Source organism: Callorhinus ursinus, unplaced genomic scaffold (assembly GCF_003265705.2).
Source record: "Callorhinus ursinus isolate GAN/ISIS: 27379988/994484 unplaced genomic scaffold, GSC_fseal_2.0 scaffold16, whole genome shotgun sequence".
NCBI lineage: Eukaryota > Metazoa > Chordata > Mammalia > Carnivora > Otariidae > Callorhinus > Callorhinus ursinus.
In genome coordinates this window covers 16,734,821-16,761,615 of record NW_027397078.1, presented here as the reverse complement: position 1 = coordinate 16,761,615, position 26,795 = coordinate 16,734,821, and the positions used below count along the sequence as shown (strand labels likewise).

Genomic DNA, 26,795 nt, shown 5'->3' with positions numbered 1-26,795 from the left:
AGAGAATTTGGAATTTCGATGGCCTTTTGGGGGAACCTTTGATCTCCCTACACTGGCTCATCTAGAACCTTTCCCCTCCCATGACCTCTGCTATTCTTTCCTTTTGTCACCTTTGATCTTTCTGTCAGCTCCCTTGAATTCTTTGATATATTGCCTTTCAAAACCCTCTGTTCACCTCTGCCAACCATTCCCTGCCCACCCTGTCCCTCAACTCATCTATGAGCTTTACGCTCCCTGCCCCCATGGGGGGCTCTCAAGAGACTTAGGAACCCCAAAAGTAATCTCTTGAAGCTGAAAAGACTACCTGGAAACAAACTGGATATTTTATATACTCAGATGGTCTTTGGAGACACCCAGATCACCCTTTGCTACAGCTTTAGTCACTCACCCAAATTTTAGACCATGGCCTCCATAAGATTACCTATTAAGTCCAAAGAAAAGCTTAAAAGTCTCCTACGCAAATACAGATGAAAATGTTTAGCCTTCATATTGAATAGGTAACCTCAACTTGTTTTCATAATCGTTGCTAGTCTGCTACAAAATGCTAGTATATGACAGTTCACATTTATCTGCTTCCTGGTTTTTTCCATAAAAGAAAGTTACTAATGGTTAAAAGGTATAAACAACATACATAAATGAAACTTCTAGAAACATTAAGGTCAAAGAGAGACAACTTTGTATGCAACATATACAAGGTGTGTGACAGCACTGGTTTTGTTAAGAAGAGAGTAATTTTGTCCTTAAGTGAAATGACTGATTGTTCCAGAAGGAAGATGAGGAAAAGTGTAGGACAAAATCTGAGTGGATATTGAAAGCTGTAAAAAGTTTGTGGAAAAGAAATTTCTCATGTGATCACAGCTGACTATGATTGAACAGGTTTATTTATAAGCTTTTTACAAATGAGCTTTAGTATCAACAGTATATTAATGCAAAACTAGAATTCATTTTTTTCTTCATTAAGATGACAAAATTTTCTCGGATTATTGATTTGTTCTTAATAAGAGACTGTAAAAGCTTTTTCTTTACCTTCTGAATAATTTAGGTAAGCAACAGTGATTGTGTCTTATCAGAATAATTTCCTGTGTTTTATGTTGATTTTATCATGTCCTTGATTATTTAACAATCATCTCACTTTCTGGAGAGCCAGTCTTATATAATCATGTTACCTCCTATGTTTATTTTTGAAATCTTTTCCTGTCACTTTGGTTAAGTCGGTAGTCAAACACTGTTTCAGTGACCCATGATCCTATTTAACCAAGGGTTCAAAACTTTTCACATTTTTGACAACCTTTGATATTTTGCCCTCCACAAATCAAACCCAAAATGAAATCTTGATCTCAAACTGATTTGAAAAATCTCTAGATTTGTTCTCTCACATTTGTTCTCTCTTAATATCTAAAAAAAAATATGAAGAATAGTTAGGCTTATTTGATATGTTGAGTCAACATAAAAAAAGCATCATCAAACAAGAGATGCTTAACCTTTCAGAAGTTACATTTGTATGGGCCACAGGTGATTAATGTAAATGTTTCAGTAATTATATCAAGTTACTAGAAATTAGTCAACGCCCTTGCTGTCCATGATATGACTTGGTTCTGCTTTGCCTAACAGACCACAGTCTAATGTCATCAGTGATAATTCGAGTTATTACTCGAAAATGTTGTAAGCCACAGAAATGACTGAATTCTTTTAAGTGAACTCTCATCAGATCTTTAACCATGGCTGTTTGAAGCCTTTTATCATTTAGAGAGTTGTTTTACACTGAGGCTCCCCCTGAAAGTGCTTGTAATCAGCTACAGGGCCAGAATGCTTGTCTTCAACAACAAGGGACTGTCTTGGAGACCCATGTAAAGGACTATTTCAGGTACTCTAGGGCACAAGCTTCTGCAGCTTTGCTTTAATAACTTCGACTGAATCAGGATTTTCAGAACTCCAGTGGAGAAGCTGATCGGTTTATGTAACTGCTAACCCGAGATCAAGCAAAATGACAATCAATTACGGAGAACTGATTCAACCAATGAAGAATCATTTGATTATGGCTTTTGTTTGGAATATTGCTGACACTTCAATGTTCTATTTTCTTGATATAAGGAACTCCTTTTTCTTTTTTCTTAAGCCATCTCTATCTCAGAGCAATTTAGTAGATTATACTTTTATAAATAGAAATGAAACATTTATCTTTTTCTCCCTGCCTCCAGAATTTACAAACTCCTATTGAGTAAGTTTATTTTCCAGGCAATATGTTTATTTGCACAAATTCAATAAGAACCTGTATTTCTTCTAACGGGACATAATTGAGAAAATTGATTATATAACCAAGGTTTCGACTGGAATGTCATATTTGAGAATGATATACATAAAATCAGATATAACCAGATAGTTTTAAAGAACTACAGTACACTTTTTGGAGACAATGTTTACAAAGCCCTCTTGAGAAAACTAGCCTGGCTTATGGGATGTCCAGTCTTACAGGTAAATAGGGAAGGGCACTTCCTGGCAGGCCCAGGAAGCCTTAGGATATTTTGAGGACTTCGACTGTAGAAAAATTCACCCCATTCTATAGGTACTGCTGGCAACATCTGATGGCAAGTTCTTGGCATGGCTTCCTAATCTCACGAAGCTTTTAAAAGTCAAATCTGAGATTCTTTATAAAAACTTACAGCAACACAAACTTTGAAAGGCCTATGTAGTCAGCTACTATCCTTGCTGCACTTACATAAATACAGCCCAGCTTTATTTTGTAAACAAGAATAATCTTACTGGGAGTACCTTTGATCACATGGGACGTGACTGTAGAGAAACCCAAATTATGTTTCAATAGAAAACTGGAGCATGGTTACCAGATTCTAGTCCTATTCTTTGCCTTTGAGCTCTTTCGTATTTCCCTGTAAACTACGCGATATTGTTACTGACCTGCAAATGGACTGTCTCACACATTTTGTTCGTCCTTACCAAATTTTCAATTCTTTTAGTTTCCTTCGATATCTGACTACAACTCACCAAACTAATGTCTCCATGTTTTTTTCCTCCTCTTCTCCTGACTTGGCATCACTGAGAACTAAAAGCTAACTACCCAGATCCTTACTGAGATTCTAGATTGTCTTATAGCTGAACTTTCCTCTCAGACTCTAAAGAAACCCTGAGAGCCGAAGCTGGACATCTTTTTTTTTTTTTAAAGATTTTATTTATTCATTTGAGACACAGAGATACAGAGAAAGAGAGAGCATGAGCAGGGGCAGAGGCAGAGGGAGAAGCAGGCTCCCTGCTGAGCCAGGAACCTGATATGGGGCTTGATCCCAGGACCCTGGAATCATGACCTGAGCCGAAGGCAGATGCTTAACCATCTGAGCCACCCAGGTGCCCCAGAAGCTGGACACCTTGATATTGGCTTCAAAGGACTTGTCAGCACAGTGAATTATGTATGGACAACCTGCATGCCTGGAGCTGCGCCTATAAGGGCCACTCAGGAAGTTCACTGGAAGTCCCACAGCTTGTATGCTCTGTTCCAAGAAATAGCTATGATGGTGGACAATCTATAAAACCTCTCTGATGTCTGTGCTGTCACCCCAAATATTCAAATATTCATAAAATGGCCACTGCCATTGTCACCTCACCATCTAAAGACATTTCCGGCCCAACCTCTAGGAATCTTCTTCATTGGCTGCCCTCTGGACTCGGAAACTGGGTTTATACAAAGACGGCCTTGGCATTCTCCTTAAGGTTGACTAAAGGATTAGATGGGTTTCTTCCTGATTATAGGCCTGAACAGCCCCGCCAGTGTCCCCCAGTACCTTAACACTAGCTCACCCCAGTGATTAAAATCTTTGCTGCCTTTCGACTCAGCGGAGTTGACTTCAGTCTCTCTCCCCTATTTCAGTAGTCTGGAATATAGTCTTCCTTGCCTATGAAGTTATCCGGTGCCTTTTTTTTTTTCTGACAACACTCACAGCAACATGAACGAACACACAGAAGGGTTTGGATGCTCACATACTTTATCATTCAGTCACTCCAGTTGTGTCCTTTGGTAGTTTTCTGTGTGGGTTTGTCATTATGGGCAACTAAGTTTCTTACATGGAAAAGAAGAGCCAGCAGAACAGTATGTCATGTTATTTATAGATCACAGAAGCAAAGTCATTCTTGAAGGGAAGAAGAAACCCTGTCTTCAATGTGAAGACATTTCAGTCAGTAAGACTTAACATTATATGTCCTCCTTCCTCATGTTTTTTTTTTAAGATTTTATTTATTCATTTGAGACACAGAGATACAGAGAGAGAGCATGAGCAGGGGGAGAGGGAGAAGCAGGCTTCCTGCCGAGCAGGGAGCCCGATGTGGGGCTCGATCCCAGGATCCCGGGATCATGACCTGAGCTGAAGGGAGACACTTAACCATCTGAGCCACCCAGGCACCCCTCCTCCCTCATATTCTAATACAAAGTTGAGAAAGCAGTAGTTAGGCAGTTTTATTTCAGATAAATAGTACACCTACAGCTCATTATTGACAGCATTCATTAAAAACGTAAGACCCTTTACAGAAATTCTAACTGGTCCCTTGTTCCTAGCATTCAATTATCATTTCTAAAATCTGAAATCAACATATTTTATGTCTAAATTGCGAGTACATTTGGAAAATCTAAATTCAAAGGCATGCCTTCTAGTGGGCTGACTGAAGGGAAAGGTCTGTGATTATGCCTAATTTTCACCTTCTATATTATGATCTCATTGATTATGTTTCTCAGTTTGCTAAGGGTTCTGTGAGGTGATTTTCAAGATAAATATTGCTATTTGCAGGATTTCCTTAATAGGAATATTTCGGGAGTAAATTGCACAAGCCAAGTGATGTGCAGTCAATTTTCACTGCAGCCTAAACAGTGTACTAGAACAGAGCCCTTAAGGCCTTTTTTTTCATTTGGGTTTCATTTCACCAATAAGCATGAAGTGCCAAGCGGGCAAAACTGAGGCCCACAGAGGTACTACATATTTTTCTTCCAGATGCTCAGAGTTTGACTAGAGAAAACAAATGACCCGGATGTCAAGGCCTTAGGCTCTTTGTTTCAGAGGTAGCCATGGCCACCATGGACAGACAAAGACAATTTCTTTACATTTAGGAATTGGAGGCTCCTTGTGCATCTATTTTCTTTGCATTCATTCATTCATTCCTAAGAGCTTAGAAAGGAGTTTCTTTCTCTGTGTTAATAAATGGGCATGTCCACAAAAGTGTTTGGAAACTATTTTTGGTTTTCAGTAGTTTAAAATCCATTTTCCCATCTTTCTTTAACTGAAAAAAGAAGTTTAATCTCTTTAAGTAGAGGGCTATAGCAGGTCATACAGACTAAAATCACATACCTTATAGAAGAACTCTGAGCAATCTTAATAAATCATTTATTAAACAGTGAATTTAGACAGACGCTAGACTAAGAGGGATAAAGGACTAGGTAAGTTAGTAAATTATTCACACAGGTCTCTATTTCCTGATAACAAGCTAGGGGTCTGAGAATTATGGTGAGAATGTCTCAAGTCATCATATATATGATTTTACAATCTTTTTTGCCTTGGATATAGCCACAGAGAAGAAGAAAAAGGCTAAGGGAATATTTTTGAAATCTGCACTCCAGAGATGAGAAACTCAGAATATGCACAGACGACTGAAGCCAAGGAATTTTACTGCCAGGGAAAAAGCATCTGCCTCTCCCCTCAGTGATTTAGACCAAGCTGCAGGAGGCAAATATCATGACTCTCAGAAAGTACACACAGCAGTGACAGTGGGGACTTGTAGCTTTGATAAAGCAAAGTGATTAACACAGCTGAGAGAAGCTTTCACTCTAAACTACAGGGAACTATTTGGCATGGATGTATGGGCCATGGACAAACAAATGCCCAAAGCAAGTTTTCCACTTTCAGGAACCATTGTCGGGGGCGGGGGGGGGAGACTGGGACTAAAGTCACTTTGGTTGAGTCAACAGCATCCCTTTGTATCGAAGGATTTTGTTATCCTTCCTATCAAATGTATTCCATGTACAGAGATAGCTAATATTGAATATATATTTTCTTTACTTAAATGAAGAAGCTCATTTTAACTAAAGATTATATTTAAAAGTAAAGGAATGTGTTTTTACCTGTGAGTTACAGAAAGCTCCTTCTGATTGGGAAGAAAGAGTTTATGGCCTTCCTCTTTATAATACTAAATCAAGAAATATTTAAAATTATGCTAGATCCAACAGAATCTGGCTGAGGTTATTGTTTGTTGGACTAAGTAACTGTACTTCTTTGTTGAGATTACTGACTACTGAAAAATGAGCATCTAGGAAATGCAGTTGCACTGGAGAATGCACCCCAGTCAGATATCAATTAAGGACACTGTGCTAGCAAGGTGAAAACACTGAAGGTATTCCAGGACTGGTGGCTTCCCCGAACGATGATATGGCTTTGCCCTCACCCAGTCTTGTCCCCATGACTACACCTAACCCAAATGCAGGGTGAGTGGTTCATCAGAAGCCAGGGCTTGGTCTCAAGACCTCTACTGTGTCACCACTGTGCCAGGTGTGTTGTTCCTTGTCCTGTATACTTTCATAAAGCCAACTAAATTTGGTTTGGGTAAAGCCTACTGTGACTTGACTTTAATCGTCAGACTTGAACGGAAGACCATGCCACTGGATGAACAGCCTGGGTTTTGCAGGGGTGAAATGATGTCTATCTGCGATGTACATGGGATCATCTGTGCTCAGGGGGCAGCTAACAGAATGGTGGATATACACGTCAGGAAGAGGTAAGGTGAAAGTAGTGGAGTGCGCTTTGCAAATATAACTCATTTTAGTTGTTCCCAACCTCCCTCCGTCCGTCCGTCCCTCCGTCCGTCCGTCCGTCCCTCCCTCCCTCCCTCTCTCTCTCTCTCCCCTTAACCTCACTCAAGCCCATCTTTCCCACAGTTGGACTTTCTCTCCTCTAGAATATCTTCACACTTTATTTTATCCTTGCCTTATCTCCCAGCAAAACAGCACCTACGAGGAGATAAAAACAAACAAACAACCAAACAAAAAAAAAAACATGAGGTTGTGATAACCCTGGAAAGCAAGCAAATTGAAAAATCAGGGTCAGTGAACTAAAAGAAAAACTTTACTCAAGATGTTACTTAACTTATTTAGTCTGAAAGTGCCCATCCTTACATTAATCAAGAGGTTGAGATTTCAATTTCATTGGTTTATTTGGTTAGCTGTTTAATGTTATTGGCCCAAAGGAGATGCAAAGCAGGGCATCAAGTTGGGGTAAGTCTTTGGAATATGCTTCTGGGAGGAAAGAGACGAGAGGGACAATCCACGTCTACAGGGACCCTAAAACAAGAAGACAGTGGCGTCCAATTGGCATGTTGGTCTAGAGCACTAGGTTTACCTGTGGCATCTCATTACCATTCTCGGTGTCTCATTACCACCTTTATTCTTTTATTCAAAAATACAAGTACCCACCAGTCACTGGGCCCTGAGATGGGGGTGTTCAGAAAGGAGGGGAATGAGGCAGGTAAGTAAGAAGATGCCCTCTGTATCCAAAGAAGAGTGTGATGAGGTACTCAGGTCTGTAAAAATTTAAGTGTAAATCAATGTACAAAGGTTACCGGAAATGGACACAGAGGTTTATAAGAAATCCTAAGAGGGTTTTTTATTCTACCTGGGATATGGAAAAAAGTTTTGAAGAAGTAGACACTGAATTCAGTCTTGAAGGATATAGAAAAGTTCATCATGCCGACAAAGGAGAAAGAAGTAATTTGAGGAAGGGAGATCAAGAACACAGACATGGCATGAAACCACACACATATAAACCTAACATATAATTTGTTGTAGTTAGAATATAAAGGGAGGTTGTTGGCAGAATAAAAGGATACAGAGGTAAACTGGAGTCAGTCTGAGAGAGTTTTCTAATATTTACTAAAGAGCCTATACTTTATTTGGTAGGCACCTAATCCCCTAAACAACTTTAGTTTTGGAAAAGGAGTCTACAAACCTGTACTGACTGCAGTTGAAGTGGGGATGGGAAACAGGTCATAATAACACAGATGATGAAGGCATTCTAAGAGTGATAAGAGCTTAATGAATACATTATTGCTAGTAAGTGCTATAAGACAACACAAAAATGCTAGTCAATTTATTATTATTATTAACATAACAACAATGATGATTATGATAATGGATGTAAAACTGAGTTCAGTGATATTGCCATTTTTTGTAAAACAATATTTAAAGTAAAAAGTCCCTACCTTAATGTCAAATGGTTCCGTTTGATTCGGCTGACTGTAAATTTCCAACTGATTCCGAATAGGAGACAGCCACAGAAGCAGATGATTTAACTGCTCTTCTAGCTGCCCAAGGTCTTTTATGTATGCTTCAATTTCTCCTTGTTTCTCAGGCAAATCTCTAGAAACCTGCAAGGAAAAAAGAGGAAAAGATTCCCATGGTTTAAATAAAAAAGCAAAAAATAAATATATTCTAAAGTTATTTGCTTTAAAATGTTACAGAAATTTACTGAATTTGGTATTTTACAGGACGATATGGATTACTCACATGGGTTACATGTTAGGATTTAATTCACATATTACAATCATTTATTAATAGTCTTCCCCAAATCATATGCTTTAAAGACAATAAGCATTTTTTTTTTTTTGGAAATTCAAAACACACACTCACACAAACGCATACCCAACTCCAACCAATAAAAGTAAAGAAGTATATTCATTTACTAAGCATAATGATGTATTGCATACTAGATGCCAGATACTCTGCCTTTATACTTCCTTCTAACTTTCTGTTAAGGAAAACTGTACAAGGGAATTCTTTTATGCACAAAATAAAATGGGAAGGTAGGCTATAGTTTGTGGGTCAAAGTATAACCAAGTAAAACAAAATAAGATGACTGGAATGAAAAGGGAAAAAAAAAGACATTTGGATTAGAGTAGAATATATCAGTAGGATTACAAGCTATTTTTATTAAGGGCTTACAATGTGCCAAATACCATGTTAGGAAGTTTCACATTTACAGCCTTCTTTAATCCACCCAACAATCCTATGATACACATACTATTCTTTTCCCCATTTTATAAATGGATGATGACACTGGGGTTGAGAAACATGAAATACCTTGGGAAGGAGTAGGATACTCTGTTCAACATTGTGAAGTCTAGAGTTAGGCTGCTTGGTTTAAATCTTAATTCTAGTTCTTGCCCAGCACTTTAGCCAAGTTTTTTTTTAATTCTCAGTGCCCTTCTATACAGAATGCGGACAATGACCGTATCTGCTTCACAGGGTCACTATATGGATTAAATAAGGTAATTCATGTAAATAGCTGAGAGCAATATCCTGCATGATAGGGAATGACAATAAAGCCATTACATGTTAGTGATTATGGCCTGAGCTCAAAGGGTAAGTAGGGAGCCAGGATAAGCAAGAGAAGAAGTAGACATTGAACTCAGTCTTGAAGGATATAGAAAAGTTCATCATGCCGACAAAGGAGAAAGAAGTAATTTGAGGAAGGGAGATCAAGAACACAGACATGGCATGAAACCACACACATATAAACCTAACATATAATTTGTTGTAGTTAGAATATAAAGGGAGGTTGTTGGCAGAATAAAAGGATACAAAGGTATCCTTTGTATCTACTCCTATTGTCAAGGGCCAAAACAGGCACACAGTAGTAAAGAATGTGAACCTGTAATGGCAACTCTTTATGATATGATTAATACTATTCTAATAATATAAATATAACATTACAACATGAACACACATGCTACAACAGACACCTGTTATAAGATAATATATTATAGATAACATTTTAAAATTTTAATTCAAGTACAGTTAACATGCCATGTTATATTAGTTTCAGGTATACAATACAGTGATTCAGCACTTCCCTACAACACCCAGTGCTCATCACAGCCGGTGCCCTCCTTAATCCCCATCACCTGTTTCACCCATCCCCTGCTCACCTCCCCTATGGTAACCAGCAGTGTGTTCTCTACAGTTAAAAGTCTGTTTCTTGGTTTCTCTTTTTCTTTTGCTTGTTTGTTCTATTTCTTAAATTCTACATATGAGTGAAATCATACAAATCATATTTGTCTTTCTCTGACTTATTTTGCTTAGCATTATACTGTCTAGCTCCATCCACATCGTTGCAAATGGCAAGATTTCATTCTTTTTTATGGCTGGATAATATTCCACTGTGTATTTTGTGTGTGTGTGTGTGTGTGTATACATACACACCACATCTACTTATCCATTCACCTTTTCATGGACACTTGGGCTCTTCCACAATTTGGCTTATTGTAAATAATGCTGTTATAAACATAGGAGTGCATGTATCCCTTTGAATTAGTGTTTTTGTATTTTTTGGGTAAATACTCAGTAGCACAATCACTGGATTGTAGGATAGCTCTATTTTTAAGTTCTTGAGGAACCTCCACACTATTTTCCAGAGTGGCTGCATCTGTTTGCATTCCCACCAACCGTGCAAGAGGGCTCCTTTTTCTCCACATCTTCACCAATATTACAGAGAATATTTAAAAAGTAAACTAGATAAGTATACTAATATACTAGTGCATCATCTAAATAATGCCCCATACTTTGGAACATCTGCTTTAGATACTTTTGAAAGAACTAACTGAAGAACATTATATTCCTTAATTGCACCCAAGAGGTATGAGGAGAAAGGGAGATACATTAATGGACAAAATAACTCATCAGTTAATTTACAGGAGAAGGAATTTTATATAAGCTCTGATTATATGTAAACAATATGTATTTGAAACCTATAAAGGCATTTATATATATTGTGTAAAATGCATGGGTTAACATTTAGCCTGTACTGATGCATGCATTCCAGCCTGAGACTGACCTTAGGGTCCCACAACAATGTTTCCTTGGAATGCTAACTTTAAGATGATTGGGAAACATTAGGCCTGCATTGTTTGTTATATGGGACTGTATCTGCTTTGGGAAAGCTGTGAATTGGAATATAACCTATGGCTTAGATGACTAAAAATTGTGTAAAAGATGGAAAGGAAATAGAGCCTATGACTTCTATTTATTTTTTAAAATTAAAAAAAGATTTTTTTATTATGTCATGTTAATCACCATACATCACCAGTTTTTGATGTAGTGTTCCATGATTCATTCTTTGTGTATAACACCCAGTGCTCCATTCAATACGTGCCCCCTTTAATACCCATCACCAGGCCAACCCATCCCCCCAACCCCCTCCCCTCTATTTAAAGTGACCTGTGCAGACCTTGGTGTTCACTCCTAGCAGCCTTTCCCTCCGTGGGTAAGGAGTTAAAAGAAGCAACGTGTGCAGGGAGCATGCAATGCTTGTTCATGGATAATGAACTGTGATGCGGTATCTGCTCTGTTTGACTTGTATCCTGCTATAAAGTCAGGTAAACAAAGTATTAGATAAAGACCTATTTGTGTTTCGTGAGTTCCAACCCATAATGACATCTATGGTGATGGACAACATATTTGTGTGTGCGTGTGTGAATATCTGTGTGTCTGTGTGCGTGTGTGCGAGAGAGGGAGAGAGAGAGAGAGAGAGTTGATATCACAAATGTAATTCCAGGTCTATAATACAGAATCTAATAATGCTTTCTACTTACCTTTTCCAGCATTTATAAGGAAGTTACTAGTTTATTTTTATTGGGTTATTTTCTACTCACAAGTACATGTGAAAAATATTTTACAGCTTCAACTTGTAGCATCTAAGAGCCTCTAGATTCTGAAGTTAATGGAAATGGCAGCCATCATATTTTCTTAAAATCTCTAAAACTGAGCTATGAACTCATTTATATCTGATCACAAATAGGGTTCACCTATCAACACAGAAATCCAGGTAACTTTCAACTGAGATTGTTAGTCTCCTTCTCACACTCGCAACCCATCCTTTCCTGGTTCTAGAGGTAGAAAAATTCCAGATAGCAAACAGTTCAATGGGTGAGATTTGACTAATATCTGAAAAAAATAAATGATAGCTCATAATGAAACTGTGGGACACGTGTAGTTTTCAGGTTATGACATCTGCAGTGGGTATATCCTCACAGACCCTGTGCTTCCCACCATCAGAGCATTTGCCTTATATTCTTTGTTATTTACACTGACTTCCCTCACTGAGCTTGATTTCTGGATGAACTGAGTTCCTGCACATGACAGGCTTTCAGTAAATATCCGGTGAATGAAAGATAAACAATTTCAAAATTTAGGATTAATTTTTTTTTCAATTTAAGAAGCAACGCATGTCCAGAGTAGTCAACATAAAAAAGGTAATTTTGTCCTCAAGTGAAATAGCCTTAATTAACAGACAAAGATATTAGTTGATTGGACTACATAGAAATGAGAGACTTCTGAATGGCAAAAAAAAAAAAAAAAAAAAAAATCCCCTAAAAACAAAGTCAAAGGACAAATGATAAATAGTGAAAAAAATATTTGTGACTTCTAAGATAAGGGACTAATTTTCCTAAAATATAAGAAAGCTTCTGCAAATTAATTTTAAAAAGGCCAACAAGCCATAGAAAAACTGGACAGAAGTTAAGGACAGTCCACAAAAAAGAAAACATAAATGGATTTTAATTTTAAGCATACATAAAGAAGCTAGACTTCGTTGTAATGAGAGATCCGAAAATTTGATCTATTGCACTGACAAAAATCCAAGTCTGAAACACACTATGCTGCCAAGGTTGTGGAAAATGCACGATTATATATGACCAGTGGGATAGACAAACTGTTGTACCCCTGTGGAAGACAATTTGGCAATATCTACAAAATGCATGTAACCTTATACCCAGAATTTTGCTGTTAGGAATTTAACTTGTAGATGTATTTAGGCAAGTAAAATCAATGTTTGGTGATGGTAGGGCAGATGGTCGATGCGGTAGAAGATTTTCACTACAGTTTTAAATTTTTGCAAAATATAAATATATTACCCTCACAGAGAAATAAATTTAGAAAGGAAAACTACCGGCTTTTCTTCCTGCCAAAAATAATGGTGAGAATATATATGTTAATAACAAATCATTATTAATAGGATGTAACACATCTAAAGCCACCAGTTCAAAATTGTGATTATTTTCCTATGACAATATAACTTAGTTAATGGGTAGCATCTGAGACCTTCTGACCTATAATTTTTGTGATTCCCCACACCTTCAAAAGAGTCTTCAGGAATTGATGGCTTCTATACAGTTCATGGAAAAAGATAACGTGAATAATTTATGATGTAGAATACGAGTAGGTTTCGTGTCAGTTTTTATGTGGCTTAAAATTATTTACTATTATACTTACTACTTCATATTCTTATCAAAATATGTAAACAGTTAAATAGTAAAATGCATCATTTTCCCAATAATCTTTTTAAGTATTATGGAACCATACTCTTCATATGACATGTTCTCTGTGGTGAAAGCAAAAAAACACATTCAGTTCCCTTATGTGTTAATTCAGTATCTAACAAAATCTTGGCCTAATTTCACACAAGATTAGCTTCCCTTTTTTCAACTTCTGAATTTTAATTTCAAATGTGTAGAAATTTTAATAATGAGATAAACAGAGGTGTCTGTTTTAGAAATAAACAGATACTAAATACTTACTTCGTATCTTACACCAAAACGTTCAGAGAAATTAAAGTGTTAAGTGTAAAAAATTAATGACAGAGCTAAAATAAAATATTGGCGTGAAGAAGCCTTTTAGAAGCAGAGAGTAATGTGAATAAACTATTAAGTATAATATTTGTATTGCTCATTCAAAATTAAGGCCAATTAGCAGAATTAAAAACAAATGACAGCTGGGACTATTTGCAGTATCTATCAGACAAAGGGTTATAATCTTTCATATAAAAAGATCTTTCAATAAATGAAATGAGATGGAGAATCTATTGGAAAACTCGATGAAGAATTTAAACAGGAATTTGACAAAAAAATGCAAACAGCCAATAAACAAAATATTAAAGAGGGCACGTACTGAATGGAGCACTGGGTGTTATATGCAAACAATGAATCATGGAATACTACAACAAAAACTAATGATGTAATGTATGGTGATTAATAAAATTAAAAAAAAATCCAACCACTAAGTAATCGGTGAAATGCAAATTAAAACAGTGATAATAAACCATCATTTGCCTATTATATTGGCTTTTGTCAAAGGTATTTGTCAAAGTTCTAGAAAATAAGCACTCTTACGATATTTGTTGGAGGATGAATTCTTACATTTGTAGGGAGTAATTTGATAATTCATACCAAAAAGCAAGGCTTCTACCCTGAAAACTATCAATATGCCTGAGAGATTAAGGAAAGCCTAAAAAAATGAAGGAGTATACCTTATTCCTCTATTGGGGGAAACCAACTGGAAGATCCTATATTGTAAAGGTATCAACTCTCTTCAAATAATCTGTAAATTCAGTGCAAGCTCTATTAAAATTGCAACAGCTGGCTTTTAATAGAAAGTGACATACCAATTCTAAGATTTATATACAAATACCAAGGGCCAAGAATATCCAATGCAATCTTGAAGAACAACCAAGTTTAAGAATGTATACTACCAGGTATCATTATTGAATATAATTAATTCTGTGTGGTACTGCTGTGAGAATAGACTATATGTACTTACTTAATTTATGACAATGGTGCCACTTCAGTTAAGTAGAGAGTGGATGATCTAGAAATACATATATTCTACAAGTGTTTGAAGTCAGAAGCAAGCTTGTCTTTGATGAGGGGGTAGTTGGGAAAGGGTTAATAACTGGGCAGGAGCATGAAGTAAGCTCCTAAAGTAATGTTCTAATTCCTGATCTGGGTGTTAGTAGCATGGTATGCTAACTTTTATTTTTTATTTTTTTAATATTTTATTTATTTATTCATGAGAGACAGAGGGAGAGAGAGAGGGAGAGAGAGAGAGAGAGGGAGAGAGAGAGAGAGAAGCAGAGGGAGAAGTAGTCTCCCAAGGAGCAGGGTGCCCGATGCGGGACTCGATCCCAGGACCCTGGGATCATGACCTGAGCCAAAGGCAGACGCTTAACCATCTGAGCCACCCAGGCGCCCAGTATGCTAACTTTTAAAAAGTCTACCTATTTCTATTCTTATGATCTGTATACTTTCCTATGTGTCTCTTATCCTTCAATATAAAAGAGTATATGAAAATATTTTAAAAGCCTTAGGCTGGTAGTGCAATTGCTGGGTCCTAGGGGTGGTTTTATTTTTAACTTTTTGAGGAACCTCCATACTGTTTTCCAGAGTGACTACACCAGTTTGCATTCCCACCAACAGTGTATTAGAGTTCCCCTTTCTCCACACTACTAGGTATTTACCCAAAGGATATGAAAATAGTGATTCAAAGGGATACATGCACCCCGATGTTTACAGCACCATTATCAACAATAGCCAAATTATGGAAAGAGCCCAAATGTCCACCGACTGGTGGATAAAGATGTGATATATACATACAACGGAACATTACTCAGCCAAACGTGGGTGAAGCTAGAGTGTATTATGCTAATTGAAGTAAGTTAGAGAAAGACAAATATGATTTCAGTCATATGTGGAATTTAAGAAACAAAACAGATGAACATAGGGAAAAAGGAAGAGGGGCAAAACCGAAAAGAGACACTTAACTCTAGAGAACAAACTGAGGGTTACTGGATGGGAGGTGGGTGGGGGGATGGGCTAAGTGGGTGGTGGCCATAAGGGAGGGCACTTGTGATGAGCACTGGTGTTGTATATAAGTGATGAATCACGAAATTCTACACCTGATATTAATATTAAACTGTATGTTAGCTAAATGGAATTTAAATAAAAACTTGAAAGGAGAAAAAAAAGTACTCATTCCATTCAACTGCAAAATTTTACTTCTATGAATTTTCCTAGGGGCATATCAGAGATATACACAGAGACATGTGAATACCCAATTCTGTCATTTATACTAGCGAAAAACTGAAATAAAATCCCTCAAATGGAATAAATTACACCCGTATAATGGGATACTTTGCATCCTTTAAAGTACACACTATGAAAAACACTCTATTTTGAAAATATTCATGACATGTTAATCGGTAAAAGATAAGTTATACACCACACATAAATTAGGTCTTTGATTTTCTGTATATATTTGGCATAATAGTATCTATCTGTATTTTTTAAATGATTGGAAATACATGAAATTATTAACCATAATTTTTGGGGGGGTGTTACAATTAAAGATCATTTTTATGTAATTGTTGATATATTTTGGCATTTTATAAAGTTACTACACAGGAAGAGTATTATTTTGTATGTTTTAAATGTTAAACAAAAAGAAATAAATGGATGATACTGATTGGGTGGCTGGCTATCCCTCTAAAATATCTGCTACAATAAAATTACCATTTTGACTCAGACTTTCAATATGCCGTAGGTACTATATGACAGCTTTTACTTATATTAGCTCCCTTAATCTCACCCATAATCCTATGAAATATATTTTTTCCTACAACTGACAAATGAGGAAATTAAGATTCACAACTATAAATAATATTCCTAAAGTGACTGGTAAGTTAAAAAAAAAATGTAGCATTAAATATCTGTGTTTTCCTGACTCCAAATTCTAACTTTCCTTTTCTCTTACCTGCCAAAACATACTTTCTCTGATCTTTCAAAATCTAATGTATTACTGGATAAATGGAGTATTGAAATTCATACTTTTCAAAAGCTTTTAGTATTTATGGGAACACTCTATATCTTTATTGCTCATTACTATTAATGAGATATATACATTTAGAAGTCAACTTTAATATAACCAATACAAATGAAATGTACATAAACATATTGAAAAAAATACTATTTGACATTTGTTAATTCAAGACTACTATATAGGGATTACAAAGTAAATTAGGATGCTCATTGAATAAATTTTTGGATGATGATTAACCCAAAACCATGATTGGATGATCTTCATGCAACTATAGTATCTTCTACATTTTGGTAGATTTGTCATCCATTTTGAAATAGAGACATAGACAGGCACAAAAACAGACACATAGATCAATGGAACAGAGTAGAGAGCCCAGAAATGGACCCACAACTATATGGTCAACTAAGCTTTAACAGAGCCGGGAAGAATATCCGATGGAAAAAAGACAGTCTCTTTGACAAATGGCCTTGGGAAACCTGGACAGCCACATGCAGGAGAATGAAACTGGACCACTTTCTCATACCATATACAAAAATAAATTCAAAATTGATGTAAGACCTAAATGTAAGACAGGAAACCATCAAAATCCTAGAGGAGAACACAGGCAGCAACCTCTTTGACCTCAGCTGCAGGAACTTCTTACTAGACACGTTCTGGAGGCAAGGGAAACAAAAGCAAAAATGAACTACTGAGACCTCATCAAGATAAAAAACAAACAAAAACAAAAACAAAAAACCCCCAAACTTCTGCACAGAGAAGGAAACAATCAAAAAACTAAAAGACACCTGATGGGATGGGAGAAGATATTTGCAAATGACATATCGGAAAAAGGGTTAGTATTCAAAATCTATAAAGAACTTAACAAACTCAGCAACCAAAAAAACAAATAATCCAGTTAAGAAATGGGCAGAAGACACGAATAGACATTTCTCCAAAGAAGACATCCAGATGGCTAACAGACACATGACAAGATGCTCAACACCACTCGTCATCAGGAAAATACAAATCAAAACCACAATGGGATACCACCTTACACCTGTCAGAATGGCTAAAATTAACAACTCAGGAAACAATAGATGATGGTGAGGATATGGAGAAAGGGGAACCCTCTTACACTATTGGTGGGAATGCAAGTTGGTACAGCCACTTTGGAAAACAGTATGGAGGTTCCTCAAAAAGAGAAAAATAGAGCTACCCTATGACCCTGTAATTGCACTACTAGGTATTTATCCAGAGGATACAGAAATGCTGATTCAAAGGGGCACATGCACCCCAATGTTTATAGCAGCATTATCAATAATAGCCAAAGCATGGAGAGAGCCCAAATGTCCACTGATGAATAGAGAAGAGGTGAGATATATATATATATTATATATATACATATATAATATATATATAATGGAATATATATATATGGATCTATATATGGATCCATATATATATGGATCTATATCCATATATAGATCCATATATAATGGATCTATACACATATATACAATGGAATATTACTCACTCATCAAAATGAATGAAATCTTGCTATTTGCAATGATGTGGATGGACCTAGAGGGTATTATGCTAAGTGAAATAAGTCATTCAGAAAAAGATAAATATCATATGATTTCAGTCATGTGGAATTTAAGAAACAAAACAGATGAAGATAGGGGAGGGGAAGGAAAAATAAAATAAAAACAGAGAAGGAGGCAAATCATAGAAGACTCATAACTATAGAGAACAAACTAAGGGTTGCTGCTGGAGGGGAGGTGGGTGGGGGGATGTGCTAAATGGGTGATGGGCATTAAGGAGGGCACTTGCTGGGATTAGCACTGGGGCTTATGTCCAAGTGATGAATCACTAAATTCTACTCCTGAAACCAAGACTATACTAAAAGTTAACTAACTTGGATTTAAATGAAAAATAAAAAAGAGAGACATAGACAAAATAAGTTGTTATAATAAATAAAAATGGTAAGAGAAAATTGCAAATTCAAATACATAGCAATTTTTGTGATAAATTAGCATTATTTCCAAAGAATTTAATGATAAATGTTGAATTCTGAACCTTTCATACTTAAAAATATAGATGATACTTGATCAAATTTTAGCTCAAATTAAAAATTCCTAGCTCATACAATTCCAAACTAAATACCAGGTGAATGAAATTTTGGTGTAAAAAAATAAAGCCATACAAATAACGAAAATATGGGTAAATGTTCTTACAATTTTGATGCAAAAGTTATAATTTTGATTTTAAAACCATAAAGTGACTGTTTTAAATCCTTAACAATCTAAAACTTCCTTATATTAAAAAATTAAACAAGCAAAAGAAAATCAAAACCATAGGCAATGTGCCTTAAATGCCTTGAAAGACACTCAAGATAAAACCACTCTCACAGATCAATAGGAAAAAGATAAATACCCAACAGGAAAAAAAAAAAATGAACAAGGATCACAAATGGACAATTTATGAAAGAAGAACTATAACTGACCTATAAGTCTATTAAAACTGTTTAACTTCACTAGAAACCACAGAAATCAAATTCAAACAATGAGGCGTAAGGTTGTACCTATCGATGCGGCAAAGATTTTTTTTTAAAAACTTCTTGTATTACAATACAGCAGTGTCATGTAATAGCAACAGTACAAGGATTCAGGCCCTCTCAAAAAGTGCTAGTAAGTAAGTTGGACCATCCTTCTGGGAGGGTTAGGGCTGGGAGTGGATTAGGTAGAGTTTTGTGCTATGTGCAAATATTCTCACCCTTAGACCAGAAATTCAACTTTTCATATTTTATCGTAAGGCAACAATGCTGTGTACACATGTTAAATCACAAGAATGTTTGCCCCAGCCTCACTTACAGATGCAAAACATTTGAAATTGCTTCCACGCTCACCAATAAGGTATGAGTTAAAAGTTATGGAAAACCATCCAGTTAAATACTCTGCGGATGTGTAATAAGTGACATACATGTGTATTTAGTAATATGGAAAACATACATGGTGTGTCAAAAGTATAAAAGTTTTAATTTCTGGGTAATAGGTCATTTTTTCTCAGCTGCATTTTTTTTTATTTTAAAATTTTTATTTATTTATTTGACAGAGAGAGAGAGCGCAGAAGCATGGGGGCGCAGGAGAGGGAGAAGCAGGCTCCCTGCCGAGCAAGGAGCAAACGCGGCGCTCAATCCCAGCACCCTGGGATCATGACCTGAGCAGAAGGCAGACACTTAACCAGCTGAGCCACCCAGGCACCCCTCTCAGTTGCATTTTTAATTTGTCTGCAGTGAACATGAACTACTTTAAATCGGCAAATGGCTGTTTTATATATAGGCATACATACATACTTGTCTGGTAGAAATAGATGATTTGTTGTAGTCCTTACGATGCGTCAAGCAGTAGTCTAAGTGGATTTCTTTTTACATATCAACAATATTTAGTTATAACAACACGATGATGTAGGTACTATTATTATCTATATTTTATAGGTGAAAAATTGACAAAGGTAGGCTAAGTGCCCAAGTTCACATAGCCTGTAAGTGATAACCAAGCTAGACTTTGAACCCAAGAAGTTAAGCTCAGAAACGCATGCACTTAACCACCTGTGCTACTTTGCCTTCCATTCCTTTTAGCTACAGGACTTTGAGAAAACATACCAAAAAGAGTACAAAAGAAAGTCTACTTTCTTTCACCACAGTTCTTAGAATAAATTCCCTTGGTTACTTATTAGATCTTACGCAATTTCTTCCTAACTTTGAAAGTATGTGGGATGATAAAGTCGTCTTGTCCTTGCAACTACTAAATTCAACTTCCAAAATTGCCCCTTGTTTTATTTTCGTGCTTACATCATGCGACTCATTCCCAATCGTCTCCAAATTCTTTAGCCTGGCCCTCAACAATGTGACCTCATCTGACCCACTGTTCACATCCTTCTAATAACAAAACTCCATTTTGGTAAAATGGTGATCTCATTATTCTGGCTATGCCCTTGACTGCCTTCTGTTCCTCTGTCATCGTCTGCTCTGCCATTAAAATGTCTTCCTTTTCCTCAATGAAATATCTCTTTTCTTAATTGACACATATAAAACCTTTTCCATCCTTCATGTTTTGGGTAAAGAAAGTGCCACCTTCTCAGAGAAGATTGCCTAATCCCTCCGGATAGAAATAATTATTCTTTCTAATAAACTCTATATCATTTATTATCTGTGCTACTTAATCAGGCCCTGTCAGGTACTGCTTTTTTCCATATTTTACTAGTCTCCCTTTCGCACTTGTATCTTCTTCCCTTACATTTCCCCGAAAGCTTGAAAACACACACCCACACCCCCCCACACACACACCAGCACTACCAGCACACTGCACACATTACACACATATAACTACGACTGAATTCTTCATCTTTGTATACACTTTCTCTTATGTGGTATAGCACTTGTTAAATGAACAATCACACACACCAATCACTTGCAGAGAAGACAGAAGGTAAAGTTGAGGATTAAAAGCAGCAATAAAGGGGCACGTACTGAATGGAGCACTGGGTGTTATACGCGAACAATGAATCATGGAACACTACATCAAGAACTAATGATGTAACGTATGGTAATTAACATAACATAATAAAATAAAATTTTAAAAAAAGCAGCACTCTCTTCAGAGTGCTTGTATTCTCACATATGCTGCATTTTTAACTCTGCTTCTTGTTTTAGTCTATGTGTGAATGCCCAAGCTCACTAGAACAGCAAGAACAGGTCTTGCCCAGCAGCTAGGCTGGTGAAATAGGATTTGAGTACACCTGAGCCTGAAAGGGTAGAATCTAGTCAGTCAAGAAGACCAAGAAACACAGGTAGAAGACTCAATTCTTGACATTTTCTTTCAGTTATGTTGATGTCATGAATTCTGGAGCTAGAGAAGAGATGGGATATGTATTAATTATAGCACTGGCAGAAACATTGCCTGTGCAATTAAGTCAATGAATATTTACCTAGTAATTATTTTTCTTCCAACCACCACCCTATATATTATCCACAAATGTACTGTTTTGTTTTTTAACTGTTTCAAGTTGCTCATTGTATGGCTAAGTATAAACCTTCACCGTCAACACCCCCCACACACATACCCTGCACAACAGCTAAATAGCAGTGCACTCTGAATGCATCTTAAACAAATACTCTCTTGCCACCAACCAAAATAATTTTTAAAAAACTTCCAAAATTTAGTAATACCAATTGAGTAATTCAAGTAGACCATTATCGTCCTCGGGATGAAATGCATGAGCTATGAAACATTTGGGGACCTCATTTCACCTTGCATATTTTTCTACCTCAATAAATTAAAGCTACTGGGCAACCAGAACTTAGGAATGATATATTTTCCAGCACAATCCTCAATTATTTTTTACAACTGGTCTCATGGTAAAGTATCTCTCACTAGGAGGTCATTTATTTTCTCTCCCTCTGGAAATTTAATAAAATAATAATGAATATTAAAGTGAAAAATACATTATGGCTATATGCCACCATTTAAAATTATAAATCCATATACAATTTTGAACTGACCAATTATAATTTATTTTTAGGACAGGCACCCTCCAATGGCATAGCTATTGGAATTTTCCTTTAAACGTAGGTAGATTTTCTTTTAAAACATGCGGTTTTTAAGTACAGTGTTTCAAGATCTGTATTTTCTATATTGTTTTCAGTTCTACCTGAATATAAGAGTGAAGTCTCCTGTATCGGACCACGGTGTATATCAGTTTCATTGCATAACCACTTCATTAGCACACTTGGATTTTGTTATTGTTGCTAAAGATCCGAAACACATAATACATGATGAGGTAAATGAACATTCCTAGGGAGATTTCAAAGTCAGTAAAATTTGATGTACAATAAATAGGTTTGCCGTCCTTGGAGAACTGGGCCCTTATTACCACACTAAACCCATACTGGCTTTAATAAACCTTGGTGTTCATGAGCAGTATTCTCGTTCATTTATTTCTTAGTTTGCAAATAAGCAACTAATTCCATAGTAAAATAATCCTTTTTTTTAAGATTTTATTTATTTATTTGAGAGAGAGAGAGAATGAGAGATAGAAAGCACGAGAGAGAAGAGGGTCAGAGGGAGAAGCAGACTCCCTGCTGAGCAGGAAGCCCGATGTGGGACTCGATCCCGGGACTCCAGGATCATGACCTGAGCCGAAGGCAGTCGCTTAACCAACTGTGCCACCCAGGCGCCCTAAAATAATCCTTAATAATATACGTAGTTCATGGAAAAAATGTGTTTTGACTGTTCACCTTGATTTAAACCTACCCTACCCTAACATTAGGTAACCAGCTCTGTAATGGCTCCCAGAGGAATTAGACAAGTGAAGTGGATTGGTGAAATTGATTTGCCCAAACTTCAGTAGCTATCATTTATCTTCTAAAATGGATTTGATAGGGATTTACACCCACCTAACTATCTACCTACTCACACACTCTTTACTACATAATGTGATTTTGATCACATACTGTTTAAACCCTGAGGATAATAAAACTTACAAAGAGGTTAACACGTAATTTATACGACACATACACATACCACAAAATTTGCTGGTAAAAATTAACCCCACATTTTTCTCTCTCCTTCTCTCCCAGCTCATACTCCTTCTAGAACAAAGAAAGAACTACTTTATTCTCACAGTCTCCTATCAGCAGTCTTTGTTCTTTTTTGCTGGGCAGAGACCAGGGCAGCAGCCTGGCTGATATACAGAAAAGTCCTCTGGATGGTTAGGAAACACAGTTTTTTATTGTGTGTGTGTCTGTTTTGTTTGATCAAGGAAAACTAAGCCAGGATCTGTCTAAATCTACCTAACCAACAAAAATCATAACAAATTATAATAGCTTGATATTTATTAAGATCATCCTTGAGCTGTCAGGAAAAAGTAGCTATTTTATTTTATTATTTTATTTTATCTTATTGAGAGAAAGAAAGAGAGAGAGAGAGAGAGAGAGAGAGAGAGAGAGAGAGAGAGAGAGAGAGGGGGGGGAGGGGCAGAAGGAGAGGGAGCAAGAGAATTCTAAGCAAGCTCTACACCCAGCACAGAGCCCAATGTGGGACTCAATCTCACCACCCTGAGATCTTGACCTGCACCAAAATCAAGAGTCGGACTTTTAACTGAGTCACCCAGGTGCCCCCAAATTAGCTATTTTAATAGAATTTTTAAAAACCAGAGTCCTCTCCTTTGTTAACATACAAATCATTATACTTCAGAATATAATCATTAGAGAAAAAGGGTGAAAAACACAGTGCATGATCACGTATCAATTTTAAAGAAATTGCATTAGAAACAATTTAACTATTTAAACATAACTTTAAACTTACTTAAAATTAAATATAATTTAAAAATCAGTTCCTCAGTCGTACTTGTTACCTTTCCAATGCTCAAAAGCCACAATGTATTGGACAGCACAGAGAACATATCCATCCCTGCAAAGAGTTATCTTGGACAGCACTACAAGCCATACTATAGTGCCTGCTTGAGGACTGATGTACCTAAAAGCCTTAACAATCCTTGTGATTTCTTTTTAAAGTAGAACAAAATATTTTAGAAAAGAATCCAGGAGTGTTCAAGTACATAAACAGATGTGACTGTTTTGAGGACATGACAAGGAATTGCTGCTTTTAATCTGCACAGTTTCTGGCTAGAAAGTTTGTTGTTTTCTAACATTCATCTTCTAAAAGAAAGAAAATCACCACGTTGGAAAAAACACTTCTATTTCTTTCCCTTCCTCTGAATCATTTTATTATGTTTAAAAATATCAAGATTAAAAAGTATTTTTGTAACAAATGGCATAATCTGCATAACTCACATCTATATATTCTCTGTGCAATAGTCTCTATTTGCAAATGGATGCATTATTGTTATTTATACCATGAAGTAAATGCATACTGCATTACCCAAGAAATGAAATATGCCTAGGAAGAAAATCAAAGTCCCCAGGAGTTTTAATCTTGCTGATAAATAAGAAACTAATATGCTCCAGAATAGTTATTCCTGGAAATAGGGATGTTTGGGGGGGGGGTGTTGGTTTTGAACACAAAGAGGAGAGAATATGTCACTGGTGTATGTGAAGATGAAGCTTTACTAGCTGCGCAGACATTATAAAGGGAATAAAACCCCAGGGTGGGTAGCTCTCTTCCTGCTAGCCAGAAGAGAAGAAGAGCACAGACAGAAATTTGAAAAAGACAAATTTGATTTCTTTGGAGAAAACAAAAATCAAAAAACAAAAAAATCTGGGCAGAAGGCAGGGCCCAAACTACTTATTTTTCTGCCAGGATTGTTGCTATCAGACCATCTGAACAACAGTTTAGGGCAGGGGACAGCAAAATCTGGCTCATGAATCAAATCCAGCTGCCACCTGTTTTTATACAGTCTGAGAGGTAAGAATGATTTTTTTTTACATTTTAAATAATTGTTAAAAAAATCAAAAGACACGTGACACATAGAAATTATACGAAATTCAAATGTGTGTCCACATATAAAGTCATACCGGAATCCTGTGCGCTCATTCTTTGCATGCTGTCTCTGGCCACGTTTGCACCAGCAAGGCAGCCCGGAGTAGTCACGGGAAAACCTTTATGGCCTGCAAAGCCTAACATCATGACCATCTGTACCTTCACAGAGTTTGCCGACCCTGCTCTGGAGGACCATGGAGTTGCTGACTCAGTCTCCGGTCCTTCCAAGTCTTTTCCCTGCTTGTCTCCCAGAGCTGCTTTAAGGGGTGGGTGGGTGAGGGAGGTGCCCAGGGTTCAGTGTAGGAAAAAACTTTTAAACACAGCATCTATGAACTCCTGCCTCCTGAGCAAACTCCTCAGGTAACTTGGAAAATGCATGAGGACAGCAACCTCCATGGGAAATTTTTAAAAAATCCATCATCCTCCTGATCTGTTGTTGAGGAAGTTTCTGTGGTAGTATTTGCAAATATTTGATTTGGCAGGGCCATTTACCTGGGACCAGCTAGCTCAAGCTTGCAAGGGTAGCTAGCTGAAACCGGAACCTCAATATTGCATGGGGCAAGTGTCTAGCAAGACTGAACTGTCTATATTATTTAAATTATTTATATTATTATTTAAATATTATTTAAATTTATTATCTAAAATCTTTTCATTTACTTTGCCAGGAGTTATATGATTCAGAAAAAGCAAAAGAAAATAGAACAAAGAACTTAAAAAATGGAAATGATGACCCAACATAAAAGCCAGAAAAACAAATTTAAAAAATACTGTTATTATACCTTGTAAGTTACTGTTAGCCTTGATGAGCCCTGAACTGCACTGGTCAACATGCTTGCCACTAGCTACTGAGCCCCTGGAAGGTGGCTCTTTGGAACAGAGAATGAGAATATGTGTAAAATACAAGGTGAATTTCCAAGACTTCACACAAAACATTTTAATATTTTCATGATATGATACCATTTCAGATACATTGAGTTAAATATATTATTAAAATTACTCTTACCTGTTTATTTTTACATTTTAACACAGCTACTAGAACATTTAAAATTATATACATGGCTTGCATTATATTTCCATTTGACAGCACTGGTATAGAATAGTGCTATGCATCTAGAAATGGCAAAAAAAACACATTAAATGAAGGAAAATCCATGTGTGTAAAAAAGTCACATGACTTAGTACATGCAATTTCCTCATTTTAAGAAAAAGAAAGAGGTGAAGTTTCCTTTTTTTTTATGAATAGAAAATCAAGTTCTTTTTGCCTCCACTAAACAAATGCCGAATAAATATTTTAAGCAAGCGGTATGAAGGAACAATGAATGATGAACTTGTCTCGGATGGGTCCAGCTGTCCCCAATACACTTCTTACACTCACAGGGATGAAGCAACTCATGTGTATTAATTCCATTTCCTTATTTGCTGGCTTCCATGTTTCATTGAGTGCACTTGCTAAGGCCCCTGGGGATTATCTCCCAACCACATGGTGCCTAGAAACAAGGGCTGTGTAGCGTCATTTGCACATCACTGCACTGTCCGACTATTTCAGCCTCCAGGGTGTACACCACACAACTCTATTTTTCACCTACTTCCTGTCTGAGCAAAGGCACAACTACACATAGAAAATGTTACTG

General features: G+C 36.6%; 1 protein-coding gene across 2 annotated transcripts in view; it reads right to left on the bottom strand.

Moving 5' to 3' along the window:
- Positions 1 to 26,795, bottom strand: part of DMD (dystrophin) — a 2,222,747-nt gene that overhangs the window by 715,462 nt on the left and 1,480,490 nt on the right. For both annotated transcript variants that reach the window (XM_073901937.1, XM_025857655.2), the window contains exon 48: positions 8,242 to 8,406. In XM_073901937.1, the coding sequence (XP_073758038.1) occupies positions 8,242 to 8,406 (165 nt within the window). The remainder of the gene's footprint in view (positions 1 to 8,241; positions 8,407 to 26,795) is intronic.